At 41.4% G+C, this 16,043-nt stretch overlaps 1 protein-coding gene across 5 annotated transcripts in view; it reads right to left on the minus strand.

Moving 5' to 3' along the window:
• The window catches only part of LOC102931383 (sodium channel protein type 5 subunit alpha), a 314,377-nt gene that overhangs the window by 176,005 nt on the left and 122,329 nt on the right, over positions 1 to 16,043 (minus strand). For all 5 annotated transcript variants that reach the window (XM_043541607.1, XM_043541605.1, XM_043541603.1 and 2 more), the window contains exons 9-10: positions 3,866 to 4,007; positions 1,798 to 1,995 (exon numbers count right to left, since the gene is read on the minus strand). In XM_043541607.1, coding sequence (XP_043397542.1) covers positions 1,798 to 1,995; positions 3,866 to 4,007 — 340 coding nt within the window. The remainder of the gene's footprint in view (positions 1 to 1,797; positions 1,996 to 3,865; positions 4,008 to 16,043) is intronic.

Genomic DNA, 16,043 nt, shown 5'->3' on the forward strand with positions numbered 1-16,043 from the left:
GCTGGGAATGAGTGGAGCAGGGGAAGGAGTTGGGGAGTAGATGTGACCAGAAGCCCAAGTTAAATCAAGTTCCATTTCATGGTGTGGAAAGCTTAATCTCAGGAAGTGCCTGTTTAAGTGTCTGTAACATAAGATTTTATCTGTACAGGGAGTCCTCGGACTTACGACACAATTCGTTCCTCGCAATGAGTTGTAAATTGAAACACTATAGATCGAAACCACTTTTCCCATAGGAATCAATGGTATGAAGGGGGGATTGGATCCTGAACCAAAGCCTGATATGCTATTTTCACCACAATAACCGAGATTTTTGTACTAAATGAATTATAGATATCTAATGTTGCAACATCAATGTATTTACTGTGCACTGTATTTTGTAAACAGCATTCAAATAAACATATACACTCATAGGAGCCGATTGAAATTTGAAATTAGTGGGTGCTCTGCACCCATTGGCAGCTCCCCGCCCTCCCACCCCAGCTCGCCTCCACCGCCTCCCCTGAGCACGCTGCGTCCCCGCTTCTTCCCCTAGCTCCCAGTGCTTGCCGCCGCAAAACAGCTGTTTTGCGGCAGCAAGCGCTGGGAGGGAGGGAGGAGGAGGGGGAATGCGGCGCGCTGGGGGAAGAGATGGGGCCAGGGCAGGGATTTGGGGAAGGAGTCCAATAGGGGCAGGGAGGGAGTGGAGTTGGGGCAGGGACTTTGGGGAAGGGGTTGGAATGGGGGCAGGGCAGGGGTGGAAGGAGGCGGGGTGGGGGTGGAGTCAGGGTGGGGCCAAGGATGAAGGGCGGGGTTGAGCACCCACCAGCGCTGGGAAAAGTTGGAGCCTATGGACAAACTCACATATGCTGTTCAGAATGCTGGCAACACAGGCTCAGAAAGCCAGGGAGAATGGCACACATGCTGAGCCTCAGAAAATCACATTTCAAGCTTTCTGATTGGCTGAGCCCAGGGCTGTGAGCCAATCAAAAACAAGTGGCAACCCTACCCGGCAACAAGCTATCCTGCTGCCTCAAAGCCAATCAGAAGTGACCCCTTCCAGCTCCATACCAGTATAACGCAACCAGGAAGTGATTTCAAGCGAACTTTATGCAAACCGAGCATCGTAAAGGTGAAACAAGCGTCATAAGGGTGAAACGGGCAGTCAATTGAAAAGCATTGTAAGTGGCATCCGACGTAAGTCGGGCGTCGTAAGTCCAAGAACTCCCTGTATAGGCCCAAATTTTTAAATATTTTAAACAGGGGACCCTACGTATTCTCTCATTTGTCAAACAATAGGATATTAATAGTGGTTTGAAACTGTAAGATTAATAAAGCAAATGAGAAAAGAAATTTGGTTAACATGTACAGAAGAGAAGTGTGGCTACTTTAGTTCAGTTCTACACACAGTTTTTGTTCCTATGTAACATGTAGGGGCATGATGTTTACCAAAGTAGACGTACTGGTACAATCACTAGTATGGACATAGATAGACCAGTATAAAAATGCCTTATATACCATACCAATATCACTGTGTAGATGCTGTCGGGCAGGTGGAGGGTGTGGGGAAGTTGCACCATTTTAACTACACTGGTAGAGGCAAAGCAGTACAGCTTTTGTGTGTAGGAAAGCCCTTACTGGTCACAACATTACCATTACATTTGTTCTCGAAAAGATTGTAATCCCTCCGAATAAGACAATAACCAGCTACTCATTTTCAAGAGAGCCCTTATTTCATTGGTCTCATATGTTTAGAATAAAGACTGAGTGTTGTGGTATTGCCTGTTCAGGCTAAGACTAACCAGAGAATAGTTTACAGACCTCCTGCTCTTTCTTTAACAGTTCCATGGCTTCCCGAAACTTCCTTTCCTTTGCCTCTGTTTCAGCAATAGTGGCTTGGTTCTGCTCTTCATAAGCCATGGCCACTACAGCCAGGATCAAGTTGATCAGATAAAATGAGCCCAGAAAGATGACCAGCATAAAAAAGAGCATGTAGATCTTCCCAGCAGATCTCAGAGTCTGCAAGCACAAAAATAAAGAGTCCAATGCATAGTTAAGTTTAAGGTTTCCACAGTGTTTTAAAAGACTTATATTTACTTTTAATTAAATTAGATTTTTGCTAACAGGCTGAACAGAAACCTGTTCAATATAAAAATAATCACATCATAGGAAGTTACACTCTCATCATGAAATTGCCATAATTTAATCAGGTGATCATTGTGTCATGCAGCAAGATGTATTTTTAAAATGAGTGTTTTTCTCATGAATATTGTGTCTGAGTTTGTTTGATAACAGATAAATTTATAAGCAATTGCGGAGAAGCATTCTTCACCTAAAAAGTCAGCACACTGATTTCCTTTGAATACAGTCCTTCAGAAACTTGCCACCTGACTATAAATTGTGTGTGCTAATATAGAACTTGCCCTCAGACAGTGGTGCATTTAATAATTTTATTAAGATGATGTTAAAATAAAAAGAAAACGGTACAGAGTTTAAGCGTAGAAGTTTCTGGTTATCAGGGAATAAGGTACAGATTATTACTAAATGCTAATTGTTCAGCCTTCCTATTTACAGTCGCAACTTGAACCTTCCAAATCTGTACCTGCAATTTTGCACTCATTAAGTGAATTACAGTTATTTAATTTGTTTCTATTTCAATGTGTTACCAGTTTTCATGAGATAAAAATAAATTGTGTAGATGGTAGCACAGGAAACTGGAGTCCTCAGTTTATTCGAAGAACTGTATAGCATGGTCTATGGCAGTACAGCCTTCCCTGATTTCCATACAAAAGTGCTTCAGTCTTGACATGGAGAACCAAATTTTCAGTGGGCAGAAGCCCATTTGCACACACAACCATGTGCATGCAATTTTGTGCCTAATTTCTGCATGCAGTTCCTGAGACTTGCACATACAATTACAGCAAATGCATGCAAGAATGAATATTTAGTTGACCTGTTCACTTGCACACACAGTTACTACAACTGTGCATGAAAGTTACAAGTTATTTCTCAGACAATTTTTGCACATGAACCTCAGGGCCTCCATGATGGAAAATTTGCTCTGAGGAGAACACTTCTAGGTGTGTGGGTACAATTTAGTCTCCTTCTCCATTTAATTCTTGGTTTCAGAGTAGCAGCCATCTTAGTCTGTATTCGCAAAAAGAAAAGGAGGACTTGTGGCACCTTAGAGACTAACCAATTTATTTGCTCAAATAAATTGGTTAGTCTCTAAGGTGCCACAAGTACTCCTTTTCTTTTTATTTAATTCTTGGTCACTGCTGCAACTGTCAAGAAGCATGCCAAGGGAAGTGATGGTTTTTGTAAGGTGGAAACCATTCTCCTTTGAGCGGTACTGGGATCACCAACTCCTTTTACACCAGCCACCAAACAGTCATTACATGGTGACATCTTTCAGATTCAAACAAGTTACCCAACGAGAGTTTCTTTCTCCCATTTACCAGCCCTCCTTAGCCATCCACTGACATAATCATCTCCTAAAAATTCACTGCAGCAACTGATGGCTCCTGACCAGGATGTACACAGGATAGTCATTCATTCTGTGTCTAATCACCATCAATTTTCTCCTAACTTCAGTTACTGACTTTGGACTTGTCTACACAGTGAGTTAGTGCATAGCAAACCAGGGAATGAATCAACAGCACACTAGCTTGCCACTCACTAATTTGCTGTGTAGCCCTTGCGCACTAAAAGTTCTGTAGCGCAGTTCAACACGCTCCTGTTTCACACAGCGAGATAGGGCGCATCAAGCTAGTCTGCTATAGATTCACACCCTGACTTGCCACACACTAACTCGCTATGTAGACAGACCAATATATCATTGTAAGTGGATGACTGATTTATTTCATGGTTTAACGAGAATATCTGATACCTGTTGATAGAGACGCTCCCAGTAATCCTGTGTCATCAGGCGGAACAAAGAGAGAAAGGCCCAGCCAAAAGTATCAAAGCTTGTATAGCCATGATCAGGATTTTCACCAGCCTTTAGGCATCTATATCCCGTTGGACACGTGCTACAAATAATAATAGAAAATAAAGCTAATTACAGGTGGCTTCAAGATGGAGGAACTGATTTTCCTACAGATGACACTGGCTGCTTTCAGTTGAAAGTCACAGCCATAGAAACATACAGGCAAGCGGTTCCATCTCATGTGAAAGTTCAGATTACATATTACATTTAAGGTTGAATGCTTACAGTATGCAGAGAAGATCCACCCTAAAAAGGTGAATTGAGGATTGATAACCAGGTCATTAACTATAACAATAAATAAGGCTTCCCTTACCCCTTACAATTATCTCAAGAACTGCTGAGATGCTGGAACAGATCCTCAGCTGGTGTAAAGTGACAAAGCTCCATTGAAACCCCTGGATCTGTGCTGATTTATGACAGCGAAGGATCTGGTTCAATATTCTTATGTGACCTGAGCTGTCAACCCTTCAGCCTGACCTTCTACTCACTCTCTGGGACCAGTGAACCTTTAATCTAAGCGCCCAGCCCTTCAGTCCACTCACTAGAGGAGCCTGGGATTTCACATCCACTCCAAGAAAATCCTTACCTAAACTGCTGCAATGACTTTTCTGCTTCTCTCAGGAAAGCTTCTAGTCTGTGCATCTTGCAAATTCCCTTATTACATGGCATGCCGCAAGCAAAACATTCTCTCATTAAATTTCACGACTCCTTACAATTTTTTTCCCCTAAAACACGATGCCATACACAGAAACAAAGTACATTAATTACAACTAACTCTACCAGTTACTAAAGCAACCATGTCAATAGCAATTTGGTAAGGGTACCAGATCCATCTCACAGACAGGAAAAGAGGAACTCAGCAGAACTTGCATGCCTTTTTTTACACAATTGTTCCAGCAACTATCTGCTTATGCATTGGATAGGTAAGAGCCTAGTAAGGGTCTTATAGCTCTGTAAAAGCTCTGGCTGACATGGTTAGAAATGGCTACAATAATGTGGCTTTGTGAAGGCATTTTAATGACAAAGAATAATTTCCAAGCAGTGACTTTGAACAGAGCAACATGCTCCACATTGGGGATGGTGAATTTGAACCTCTACTTGTGAAAAAGAAGAATCAAATTTCTCTAACTTGTCTACAGTCAGGGCTATTAATCAGCAATATCCAGTCAGCTGATCCTGTAAAACACTTCTACACCAGTCATGTGGAGTGGCAAACACATCCAACAAGTATGACATGTCTTGTGACAGAATAATAAGAACCCTCTCACTCCATTACACAATAGGGTGTTTCAGGCACAATTGCTTTTTAGCACAATGTTTAGCAAAACAAAATAGAAATAGACACCAAACCAAAAAGAAGTAATAAATAAAAATAAAATAAAATAATTAATAATAAGCAAATCAAAGTAAATCTTTGAATTCAAGCCAAAATTAGAATAGATTCAAAGTCAGTCATGTGGTGGTGACGGTGGTGGTGCGGGAGAAGTGTCACAGTACTGTTTCCTGAAAAAACAGCTATGTATATGGTATAGATCATATCTTTATACTACAAGGTAGCAATGTGATCTTGGGGTTGAGATAATTCTTCAGTGCATTGTCAGTGGTTTTGAAGTCTTCCAGTGCCAGACACCAATATTATGGATTCAACAACACTTTCAGAAGCTTAATCTAAGATTATTAGTCAAGCACAAGGTTTTAAATAAATCTGCTTTGAAAGAAAGAAAGAAAGAAAGAAAGAAAGAAAGAAAGAAAGAAAGAAAGAAAGAAAGAAAGAAAGAAAGAAATATTGAAGCTTTGCAAGATGCATCCATATCTATCACTGCATGGGACTTTAGATGAAGGTAGAAACCCTTCACCCTATAGTTTACATTTTATTAACTGTGCAAATGAAAATATAATCTGATTTTGTGTGCTTCAGTGGAGCCCTGCTGATTTACACCCTCTGAAGATCTAGTCCATATTGACTATGCTACATGAAAAAAGCAGAGACATTTTCAATTCTTTTGCTCCCAGTCTAAGAAAAGAATCTCCTTCTTGAGCTTTCCTACTTTGGTTCACTTTGTTGAGAGCCACAACTCTTGTATTACTTTGATTTTATCATTACAGGCTTGGTGAAGAGGAAAAGGAATAAAAATCAAGCTGTTCTCTTTTCTAAAATCTATGTGTTTACTCTGAATTTGTGGTCTGACCGTTTCCGCTGTGCAACATGAACTTTCAAGTAAGTCCCCTATCCCAACAGGATGGCATGTATTGTCACCAGGTGCTAGATATTCATTAGATTTTTGTCTTTCACCTGATACTGCAGACACCTAACAGTGTCCATGGTATGCTTAGGATATTTTTCCAGTGATTTGAGGAACCAATCTTCTTGACTCTAAAGAAACATTCATTTTGCCTACTTTGAGGCAGCATGGCCAGGCAGGCCATGAGAAGTTTTTGTAAAGCTCATTCCTTTTTTTAAGAAAAACTGACTAAACTTTGCTTGGGATTTTTTTTTTGGTCCAAGCACAGAAAGGTTTTCCTCAGTTCTTCACTGAAAAACAATCTCAAGTGGTCCCACTGGGTTGTTTCACTGTGCTCTTGTTTATTTTAATCACCTGAGGAGAGCAGGTGTTGCTGAAACATCTGAAGAGAGCTGTATGTGGCTTGAAGGATATCATGTTTCATTAGCCTTGCTCCAAATGAAGTCAATGGAAGTTTTGCCATTGAATGCAAGTTAGCAAGACCTTTGTCTCCAAATACAGCACAGATAAAGGATTTCTGGAATGCTTTCCCTCTGGAGACCCTCTTCAATCACTGTTATGAATAGGTGAAGGGCTGTGGCTAAAAAAGAGGAAAATATTGAGTTGTTGACCACTCACACCAAATCTCAGATAAGCCTCCTGGCACCATGAGATTGGACTGCACTGCCACTAGAAGGTCCCCCTCAGATTCACTGCCACCATCACTGCCTAGGGTGACTTCTTTTTGAGTGTAAGGGAACTGGACCAGCCACTCATATGTACATGAAAAGGCTGCCTGTTTTCTCTTTTGAAAAGCACTAGGAATGGTGCGGTAACCCTTCCTGGTGCTGAAGGGAGTGACAGAAACCTGGTCTAATATCTTCTGTTTGTAATACAACACTAATTTGTGTATGTTTACTTATGCTTACAACTCCCTGCAATCTGGCAGTCTTCCCACTAACTTAAGATGACCTGACAGGTATATCATAGATTGCTAATAAGAAAGAATCTTGTATGACCATGGAGTACATGTACAAAGTACACTACCAGGGACTCAGCAGTGTTCGAACTTGAGGAACCTCTGTACTAAAAGCATGAGCCTCTATCACTTGAACTAAAGAACTCTATTAACCAATATCTGTAATAGCCTTTCATCCTCTTACACCAAAGGAGACAAAGACCTATACTTTCCTAATATAGGTTACACTTGCTCGCACCTGAAATTCCCAGTGAGCTTACTGTAGAAAAACTCCCCCACAAAGAGTGTTGATCCATAGGCTGTGCATAGAATTTAGAAACACTGCATGGAAAAGAAAAATTTTAAAAGTGGCTGTGTCCTATGAAGAAGCCATAAGGGATTTGTTAGCTGGAAGGGCTCCCATTTACGATTATTCTTTGGGAACCATCCCTATTCCCTCTGAGGTGCTTTTTTTTTTTTTTTAAAAGGATCTCAGGATTTTACTTAGGATGTTAAAGTCTTCCCCTTTGGATTTTGTAGCAGACTCTTTAGGCTCTACAGCTCCAGGAGAAAGCGTCTGACAGGATTTCACTCAGACTGGCAACCACAAGAAGCTACATTAATATAACATCCTTCACAGGGTGCTGTACAATTAATCACAATGCAATTACAGTGTCATCGATTAAGAACAGTTAAAAGCACCAATCTACCCATCCATCCATCAGGCCATAATCACCATAGTTTGCTGGCACCAGTACAGAAAATTAAAGGAACTAAGATTAAGCCTCATTTTAAATAATGACACAGATTGGGCAGTCCAGGTAGTAATAGCTAAGGGACATAATTACAAAATGCTCTGGCTCAAGTCTTTAATCTGGACAAACCCAGTAACCTGCTGATCCACGCTGTAATGAACTACTTGGGCTCTATAGTGAAAGAAGATTGGTGAACTACTGTGTGTTGGATCACAGCATTTCAGAGCCTGAAAATATACACAGTGATAGCCATATGGTACTAGGAGGTAGCAATTCACAGCTGTTAATGTTGTCACCCCCCGAGTCTCTAAGCATAAGAGGGGCTGTGCAGAGGTCTGTACTCTCAATTGTCCTAGATAGCAAAAGTCCAACTCCATCTATTACATACAATGGTTTATAAACAGACAGCAAAAGTTGGAGCCAAATAGATAGGTACAAACTGGACTATTTAAATTAAAATAAAACTGTGATAAGGAATCTTCACAGCTCCTATAAAAATTGTGGATTGGCATAACAATAAGCTAAAAGATTCTGAAAATGAGAGGAGATATTTATAGCTGAAATCACTGAAATAAATTTTAATTGGTAAATTTTAATAGAATGAGAAACACTCTCTTAGCAACACAGCGGGGGTAAAAGCCTGCATCTAGTAGGTAGAGGGGACCACTGGACTTCCAAGGCTTGTTTAGGCTTGAAGCCAAATAGGGAGTATAAGGGAGTATGGTTGGACTTACTAAATTAGCCCAGCAACAATAATTGATGTGAAATAAGAGGGTGTGCTCCCTGAGAGGCTCTGGCAACTTAGGCAATGAGCTAAAGTCTAGGTATCACACAGAGGGGATTGATGTAGGCTCAGATTGTCCACTGACTTTTGCATGCTCATTGACTTGCAACCACAAAACAAATTAAAAAAAACAAAAACCACTGGCTTTCAGTTCAGACACATATAAATCCTATACCCTGAGAGCCAGATCGTGGCCAAACCTATGCACCTGTGCAAATGGGAATAGGAACCCCCTTTACCCCTGTATGGCCTCCCTAGCCCTTGACTTCAGGCATGCAGAAGTAAACAAACATTGTGCGCCCACAGCTGCTCTCTCAAGGTGGTGGGTGGGGAGTGGGCACTCTTAGCTCCATCCCGTAGTGCACAAACCAGCAAAGGGAGGTTGCAATCTACTATTGGTGTGGGCCAGTAGCAGACTGCTACACCTTTGTAGCAAGGGGGAAGATCCTGTGCTGTTGCTTGGGCAGGATGGGAATGCACTGCCCCTTAACTAGGGCAGATTGTAAATGTGTAACCCACACCCACTCGCTGCGGTTGATGAGCCCTGGACCAAGAAGAGCTAGCTACTTTAGCTCAGGTAGTACTGGCTCATGCTTTTAGACCCAGAGGTCATGGGTTCAGTCCTTGATGCCAATGATCCACTCACAAGTGAGGCATTTCAAATATACAATCTAGCCCTAAGAGTGGGGTACTAAAGTGTGCGCTCTGTAAGCTATAGCATTTTTCACAAGATTGTATGCATACTTTCTGGTGTGTTTTTTACACTGAAGTGAGGGGCTCTCCTGCCACAAACACACTAGTCACATTCCAATATGATTTTAACACAAAGTAGATGAAGAGTATGTTATTTACATCATAACTTAGGTAAGTTCATTTAAATATGCTATCCACTACGAGGGATTGTAATAAGTGTTGTAATTGTAATTAGTGTTGCTTATTAAATTACTGCATAATGGGATCATGAGCTTCGACAGTTAAAAGAATGCATCCAGTTCTTTACAAAATGACATATTCTTTAATGGCATTTTAAGATGCCAACTGGGCTCACTTCTCTTAGATGCTGAACACACCAGCCCCAATCCAGTGAAGTATTGAAGCGTATTTCATTTTAAGCACAAGCAGCCCCATTGACTTTAGTGGAACGACTCACGCCTAAAGTTAAGCACACACTTTGTTGGTTTGGGGCCAGCATGCTCAGCACTTTGCATAACTAAGCCCTCAGACACCTCCAGATTTTCTCCCAGGCTGCCTTTGTGCATGGCAAATACTCCCTGATAATATACCAGCAGCCACTACCCTATTCTCCTTAAGACTCACCTCGGCCGAGACACCCAGGAGACCCAGCCGGAAGACCACAGTTAAGCAGCCAATGAGCTGTAGCTATTGCTTTCCCCGTTTCCTCCCCACTCCTTCCCCCAGGTAAATAACAAAGGTGAGTCCAATCTTCACCAAGTTCATTTACTTGCAACCTGCATCCCTAACCTCTACCCCTTTGTCTGTCTGCGTTTTTGGGTAGTAAACCCTTCAGGCGAAGGGATTTCTCTTCTGTACTGCGCCAAGCACAGTGAGGCCTTAATCCTGAATGGAGCCTTTGGAAGCTACAATAATACACAATTAACAACAACAATAGTAAATGGAGGCTTATGAATTTCAGACAAACCAGAGCTCTAGCTGTTATAGCTGTCAGCAGCAGAATAAAGGAAACTGCCATTGTTGCTTTCTGTATATCCTCCCCTTCAATTCAACAGTTTCCCCGCACCGTTGGGGCGGTGTTACATTGTCAGTGGAGTAGCAGCTGTGTGAGAGGATGCTGTATACTGAATGGTATTTGTGGTCATGCAAGTTATTCACCTCTCTCAAACTGCCACGGTCCAGGTGAGAAATGCAGCATGGGACAGTGTAAAGCAACGTACATAAAACTACGTAAATGCACTGCCCCATTCGTCAGGATGGGGCACATTTACTTCCCCTCTTCAGAGGAGTGTGGTGAGTGTCTTAACATTTGTGAAGTAGTGTGAAATCATTGGATGGAGGATATGTAAGTGCAAAGGATTAGTATTACAGTTGAGGGGCATCAGACTGTAGCATCACTGTGATACACCGTACAAAAGCGCTGTTAATATGTCTGCAAGTAAAGCTCATCATTAAAATGCCACTTTTGTATGCTTGGTAACTATGAAAAAAAAAACAGGTTGCAGACGGAGTTTTATGTGTTAGTATAGATTGCCTCAGTGAAACAGAGCAACACAACAAATACCTTTATAAAGATACTTTAAAACAGGATTAGGATTCATTTTATAACTTTCAAATGTTTTAAGAGGATTTCCATTCTAAATTCCTTTTATTTATAGACTAAGATGAGAGCAAAAGAGTTACAAAGTTTTATAGAAATATGCCTCGTTCTATATATATATATATATATATATATATATATATATGTTATTTATAAGTAGCCTGCTAAGAAAAATCAAGGTCGCAGTGAGAATAAAGGCAGCTAAAGTTTCTATAGCAACAGTTACTAGGATGCAGTTGCCAAAGGTGCCTTCTTTTTATATCCTGAAGTAGCTTTAGAGGCCGACTTTTCTTCCCATTCACTAGCCTTTTGGGCAATATCAGTACAGACATGATGCAAATGTACTTGCATTGTTAGTATGGTAGTGTAGACTACAGCCCATGAGCTGAACATACAGTACATGTCATGCGAAAGGAAAAAAATGTTAAGCAGTCTGACCTTGAGACTTGAAAAGAACACCACTGACGGAAAAACCACACTGCTCAGAAAACCCGTTTTCTTACTGTTGGTACAAGTAGCCTGTGAGATTACTATACATGAAAACAAACAGAGCAGAAGGCTACTTTTATCTTTTGCTGTCCAGTTTGTTTACTGTGTGCATTTGCCAGCACTTTGTGTCTAGTCAGTTTCACAGTTTCCCCTAGCAGACAGTTTCCCCTGTTGTTTGTGTGGATCTTTCACACCACCACAAGGGAGAGAGAAAAAAATTCTGAAAAAAAATAGGAAAATGTCATTGTAAAACCACAAAAATTGGGAGAAGATTCAGGGACAGGTGTAGAAGCTGAAACTTGTTTTCATTTTTTTGGGGTGGAGAGTGGGAGGAGGCTAGGGAGTGAGGTAAGAAGGAGATAATTGACTAGATTCCAAGCTGATGTGGCCCATCTACATTTGTATCCTATTTTGATAAGGAAACACCAGACTCCAGGTTTATAAGCATTTTTACAAAATTAGCAAGTTACGATTTCAGTAAGAAAAGTGAGCATGCCCATAACGTGACTACATTAATAATACAGCAGCTTTGATGTAACTTGATAGAACCCTTTCACTGACAGTCCTCCACCATCACATCTGCCACGGTGTTGTGGTCCTGTTTTAAAAGTGAAGACAATGGGCACGTATGTGGGGTACATTCAGCAGCACAGCAGGTGTTTTCTAGTCGGATGCTCAGCAGCAGCCAATTGGTTAAATGAAAAAGAACACTTTTCCCTTATTGTCATCAGTTAAAACCATACAGCAGAGATCAACATAAATGTTTAGGGTGGATTTTTTTGTTTGTTTTTTTAAATCACGGTCAGCACCTATAATTCTGGTGCCCTTCTGGCCACCACCTCTGCTTATGGGCTAGAGCTGTGCTGCTGCAAGGAAAGGAGAAACCCGTAAAGGGGCTGGAGCCACAGCCATATTGGTGTGCAAAGGGGGACGGGAGGAAGTGGTGACTGGGCTGGAGGCGTCCCTACGAAATGGGTGTCCTATATAGTTTCCTGTGCAGTTTAGGCCTCAAGCCAGCACTATTTATAGGGAATGCATGGCCAATTCCTGAAGGCTTGACTCAGTTTTCAGTCCTTACTCAAACTGCCATTGAGTTCATGCTCACTGTTCTGCAACAGCTTATTAGTTTTGTCTTTTAAATCCAAAGCACGTGATACACACTTTCCTATTCATTACTAAAGAGCTAAATCCAAAATTAAGCAAGTACTGTAGCAAGATACTTTTTCTCTCCTTTCTAGAGATGTGAATCTGGCAGGCCAGATGCTAATTCTTGCCCAGGCTGCAGGCATTAACTCAGAACTGAGAAAACCGATAGCTGGAGTCCAGACCAATTCACCTGTGTATTAGTTTTGCTCATAATAGGTATTAGGCTTATAAGAACGAATGTAGTGTTTAGGGTCTATGAAATGTTTGTAAGTTGCTGCATGCATTAATCTCACTCTCAGTGTCTGCATTCTGTGCTTTAAGAAAATATGTAAGCTTTGCTTTATAACTTTGAAAATGTTTGCTCTGAACTTGTGAACTCAAGCAGGGGAATCATCCTCTCCCCACACATCCAGAAGGCCCATCAAGGAATATCACAATACAATGGACTGGTTAATGGCCCTATCACATCTGAGAAATGCTATGTGCAAGGAAGCTTGTCCTGTAGATTTGGAAACTGAAGGAAGGAAATAAAACAAAGCCACAGGATAATTTTCCATCTGTTTGAACTCCAACAGGACCAGAGACTCTGAACTGAAGCCAAAAGAAAAGGAGTACTTGTGGCACCTTAGAGACTAACAAATTTATTTGAGCATAAGCTTTCGTGAGCTACAGCTCACTTCATCGGATGCATTCAGTGGAAAATACAGTGGGGAGATTTATATACATAGAGAACATGAAACAATGGGTGTTACCAGACACACTGTAACCAGAGTGATCACTTAAGATGAGCTATTTCCCCATGTTTATTTCCTCCCACAACCCCCCACTGTTCCTCAGACGTTCTTGTCAACTGCTGGAAATGGCCCACTTGATTATCACTAAAAAAGGTTCCCCCCCCCCCCCCCCCGTCCCGTCCCCCCCAGCTCTCCTGCTGGTAATAGCTCACCTTACCTGATCCCTCTCCTTACAGTGTGTATGGTAACACCCATTGTTTCATGTTCTCTGTGTATATAAATCTCCCCACTTTATTTTCCACTGAATGCCTCCGATGAAGTGAGCTGTAGCTCACGAAAGCTTATGCTCAAATAAATTTGTTAGTCTCTAAGGTGCCACAAGTCCTCCTTTTTTTTTAAATTTACAGATCACTACAACTCTGTCACTCTTAGGATTTAAAGGGTAACTTATTTGTGTGTATATGTTTGCTTGTTTTAACCTGTAAATAACTCATCTCTTTTTCCTAGTTAATAAACTTTTAGATAGTTTATTACAGGATTGGCTAGAGGCATTGTCTTTTATGTAAAATCTAGGGCAGTGCTACTCAAAGTGGTGGTCCGCGGACTGGTGCCGGTCCACGAGCCATCGGCTGCTGGTCTGCACACACACTGGAAAAAAAAATTGCCGGTCCCCCACATCAGATAGCTTGAGAAGCACTAATCTAGGGTACCAGTTGTTCTGGGCTAAGTGACTGGTCTCTTGGGACTGGAAGCAACCTGAATGTGGTGTGATTTTTGGTGTAAGTGACCATTTATCACAAAGTGCAGTTTGTCTGGGTCGCAAGATAGACTAGGGAGTCTAAGGGGACTGTCTGTGATTCCATGGTAAGACTGCTATAGTGATCCAGGAGTTCACATTTGTAACTGGCTTGGTGAAATCTAATTATAGAACACACCACCAGTTTGGGGTGTCTGTCCTTGTTTCTGACAGTCTACCCTGGGGTAGGCACTCACAGTCATGAGCCACTCCAGATAGCGTGACAGCAATGATCACTCATTACCCTAATATACCATGTCCCCCGTGTCCCTTTGCTGGATTCTCCTCTCCTTCCACATCAAGTTCAAGTTTCTGGTCCTTTACCTCCACGAGCTTCTACATCTCTGCACCACCTGCATCCCTGTTCTCATTTCCATTTATTCTCATCTTATTCACTCCACTGCTCCCAAGCCTGCCTGCTAGCACTCTCTGTATCATTCTCCACTCTGTTCTGTTTACTTCCTTCCATGGTTGGAAGACTTCCTCGACCAGCGCATCAATCAACCTCCTTTTCCTCATTCAAATCTCTCCTTAAAATGCATGCCTTCCATGGGATCTTTCAAAGATAAGCCAGCTGTGTGGGCGCATGTCTATTTTGAGAGGTGGCTGGTGATTCATGCCCAGCTCTTGGTCACACTGTAGACTGTGTTAATATCTACGGTCTGGCTGCTGAACAGGTAGTATGCAGTCCCACCTGCTGCCACTAAGAAACTCTGAGGTTTGGAAGAAGTGTAGCCCCACTACAAGGTTCCAGTATACCTGATACCACCAGTGGTGCTGAAACAGCTTTTATCCTATCATTATGGGTAAGATCTTCCATATCTTTGATCAACGTGCCGGATCTTTTCTGACCCCTCTCTGGAACTTATAATAAGGTTCTTAAAACTGGATGCAATGTCATGGACTTAGGGAACAGAATAAAAAGACCCTCAATATTTTAAATAGTTAACCTCTTTAGCAATCAGAATAGCTGTTTTTGTCCCTATTATTTTAATCAGAAATGAGAAAAAAAAAGCTGTAATTGCAAAGCGGAATCAATTTGGATATTTCCGATGGTGGCCATATTTTGAAAATCAAAAACAGGGATGTTTTTGCATATCTGTGTTTTAGGGTTGTGAGTTAGTCACACAACACGAAAAGTATTTTTTAAAAATATCACGGTGGTGTCACTACTTCCAACTTCTGACTCAGTGACACGTGCTTATTTCTCAGAGTGGAGGATTTTTCCCCCCAGTAACTTAGTGCACTGAATGTGTTTGTCATGAAACACTGAACAAGTGTCACTGACATTCACTTTGAGAAAAAGAACAGCTTTGATCTCATCCACACTCATTTGAGAGAGACAAGGTGGATGAGATAATATCTGCTATTGGACCAACTTCTGTTGGTGGAAGAGACAGTGACAACAGAAGTTGGTCCAATAAAAGATATTATCTCACCCACCTTGTCTTTCTTGTGTCCTGGGACCAACATGTCTATAACAACAATCCAAACAACAATGGAAGATCCATGCTCATTTGACTTTTCATTCCAACATTTTTCCAAACACTAAACCTGGTTTCCACTTCACTGTTATTCCTGGTAAGCCAGCAAATTCTGCTTGGTACAGCAATACATCTGGAAACATTTTGTAGTTAGATAAAAAAAAACAACATGTGTTTGACTTGATTAAATAAAAAAGGGGGCATTTCAGGTGTCTTGAAGAAAGTTCCTGGGACATATAGTCATTTTAATATACACTACCATGTCTCCATGACTTTTAAAACAGAATCACTGAAATATAGGGCTGGAAAGGACCTCAAAAGGTCATCTAGTCCAACCCTCTGCACTGTGGCAGGATCAAGTAAACCTACACCACCCCTGACAGGTGTTTGTCTAACCTGTTTCTAAAAACCTCCAATG

Source organism: Chelonia mydas, chromosome 2 (assembly GCF_015237465.2).
Source record: "Chelonia mydas isolate rCheMyd1 chromosome 2, rCheMyd1.pri.v2, whole genome shotgun sequence".
Taxonomy (NCBI): domain Eukaryota; kingdom Metazoa; phylum Chordata; order Testudines; family Cheloniidae; genus Chelonia; species Chelonia mydas.